The following is a 2275-nucleotide window of genomic DNA, read 5'->3' as shown; positions in this document are numbered from 1 at the left end:
AATTTACTTTTGAAGATTGCTAATTTGAACTACAGAACAAATGGCAGAAAAGCCCAGTAACATTTCAGAACGGCCATTCAGAAGAAAATACAGCCATAAAAACCTTATTACCAGAATTTCTATATAATTGATTATACAGGTTTTAATAGATTTTTATTTAATGATTCAAAATTTATTTTAAATATATATAGCAAATAAACCATCATTTTATTTAAAATTCCATAAAGTGCTCATTCAGTAATTGATAACAAAATTCCATATGGCAAGACRAACTAGTTGGAACCTGATCTATGAGGCAACCAAAGAACGGCTTAGCTTTCATTTGCAAAAAGAAAAGAAATACGTAGATTTCTTCACAGCCCATGTTATAATACCAGAAATTGCATTTTTTTCTTTAAGAAATATATCCTTTATAATATTAAAAAAATAAGTTTAATAAAGCCTGTGCTTAAAACAGCCAAAGTACTGTATGAAAAAAAATTGCACATTTGATAYCATTTCAACCCTGCTTTTCATCAACAGGATGGTATGAGGCGTATGTGATGTTATTGGAGGGTCTCTTGAACAGGGCTAATTTTCCTAAGCTATCAGAGCCACTCACAGCAAGGTGAAAATTTCAGCATACACCATCTAGTTGTCATGGCAGCTGCTAGCAGGCTAGCAGAGTCACACACCACTAACCTTTTCATTCACAGGACTGAGACTTCCCTTTGAGGTGCCATCTAAGTGACGTATTCCTATTGTAACCATCGAATAATCCTTAGCCATCATTTTTGCCTCTTTTTTCAAACTCTTCATTTGTGCTAGCTGGAGCTGGCTGGAATTATATGCAAGTGCTGGGATAGTGTTCACTAAAATCAACTGGAAAGGTTTCTTCTCCTCCTTGTAGCGACACTGAATGTAACGAGAGAAAGCTGAGCGGTAGGTTTTATTGAACAGTGTGTATACGAGTGGGTTGACAGCCGAAGAAAGGTAGCCAATCCAAACAAATACATTAAGTAGTCCTCCAATGACTTCTTCATTGCATGACTCCTTGCAAATTACAGCCATCACATTGGTGATGAAAAATGGGCACCACATCACAACAAACAGAAAGAAGACAATGCCAAGAACCTTGGAAGCCTTCTGCTCGTTGCTGATGGATTGCATTGTTCTCCTCCCGGAAGTCCCCACGTCTCTGTTCAAAGATCGCTGAAAGAGTTTCTCTGAAGACAGGGAACTCTGAGGGAGGAAACTAAATGAAGCAAACTTGGTCTTTGGGCCAAGGTCATTCACACATAAGGTAGCTTCTTTCTGCAGCGACTTGATAGTTAAAAAGTAGGTGACCACCATGATGGTTAGAGGGATGAAGAACGCCACAAAAGARCCTATTAGAACAAAATTCTCATCTGCGAGTAGGCAGCTGCCTTTCTTAAACACTTTGGAATCATCTTGTAGACCAAAGACAGGTATAGGCATGGAGATACCTGAAGGTGGGTTAGAGAAAGAGAACATTAAACACAACAATAATAAATCCCACTTCCAGCCTCCAAGAAAAACAAAACACTCTGAGCTGTACACAGATCATTTCACAAATAATGAGCAATGAGTGGTTAATTACAGGACRTAATCTGAAACCAACAGATATAGCCAAAATTGATAGACTTCCCAAAGCAAGCTGAATTTGCACAGTCAACGATAACACAGCATCTCATGTTTCATCRATGATGTGATGCTAATCCCGTTCTTTGGACATTTTTACTAGGACTGCAGTAAGAAAAGATGCTGTGTGAAACAGTGGTTTTGCAGATGTCAAGTTTTGTGAACTAAGCTGTGATCTGTTGGGTTCTGGCATTTGTAAGTGGCTGTAATCACCTTTGCAGGTTACCAGCAAAGAGGAATGGGGGAAAAGCAGCACTGAGGTTACTAAAAGGATTTTGCAGTTGTTTTAATCTGGGTTCCCTCTCTCCTTCAGAAAAACTCAGCCACAGGGAGAATACATTTCCATGAAATTGTCATGTAACACTTAATAGCAGCAGAAGCAAAGTTTTCGTATTCTTGGGTCTTGACCCCRCTTGTAATGATCTCCAAACTTCCTCCTTGCTCTCTGTCACTTTGGCAGAGACTCTTATCAATTATAGTCACGATGTCTCCTCCTTTTCTTTTCTYGTATTGGCTGTCAACTGTTAAAAGTGTCCTTAGCCAGTTTTTCATTAGAAGATTTGAAGTGTTCTGGGTAATGATTTCTGACTAGGCTGTGAAATGCCAAGCTGTTCTAGGAGGAAAGAAAAAAAAT

General features: G+C 38.5%; 1 protein-coding gene across 1 annotated transcript in view; it reads right to left on the bottom strand.

Annotated features, from left to right (window-relative positions):
• Nucleotides 1-384: 384 nt before the first annotated feature.
• The window catches only part of HTR2A (5-hydroxytryptamine receptor 2A), a 27945-nt gene continuing 26054 nt past the window's right edge, over nucleotides 385-2275 (bottom strand). The window contains exon 3 of the mRNA XM_085324918.1: nucleotides 385-1466. Within this exon, the coding sequence (XP_085181044.1) occupies nucleotides 667-1466 (800 nt within the window). The 3' untranslated portion in view covers nucleotides 385-666. The remainder of the gene's footprint in view (nucleotides 1467-2275) is intronic.

This window comes from Rhea americana, unplaced genomic scaffold (genome assembly GCF_003343005.1).
Source record: "Rhea americana isolate MKP2758 unplaced genomic scaffold, rheAme1 scaffold_95, whole genome shotgun sequence".
Taxonomy (NCBI): domain Eukaryota; kingdom Metazoa; phylum Chordata; class Aves; order Rheiformes; family Rheidae; genus Rhea; species Rhea americana.
This window is presented reverse-complemented; position numbering and strand designations above follow the sequence as displayed.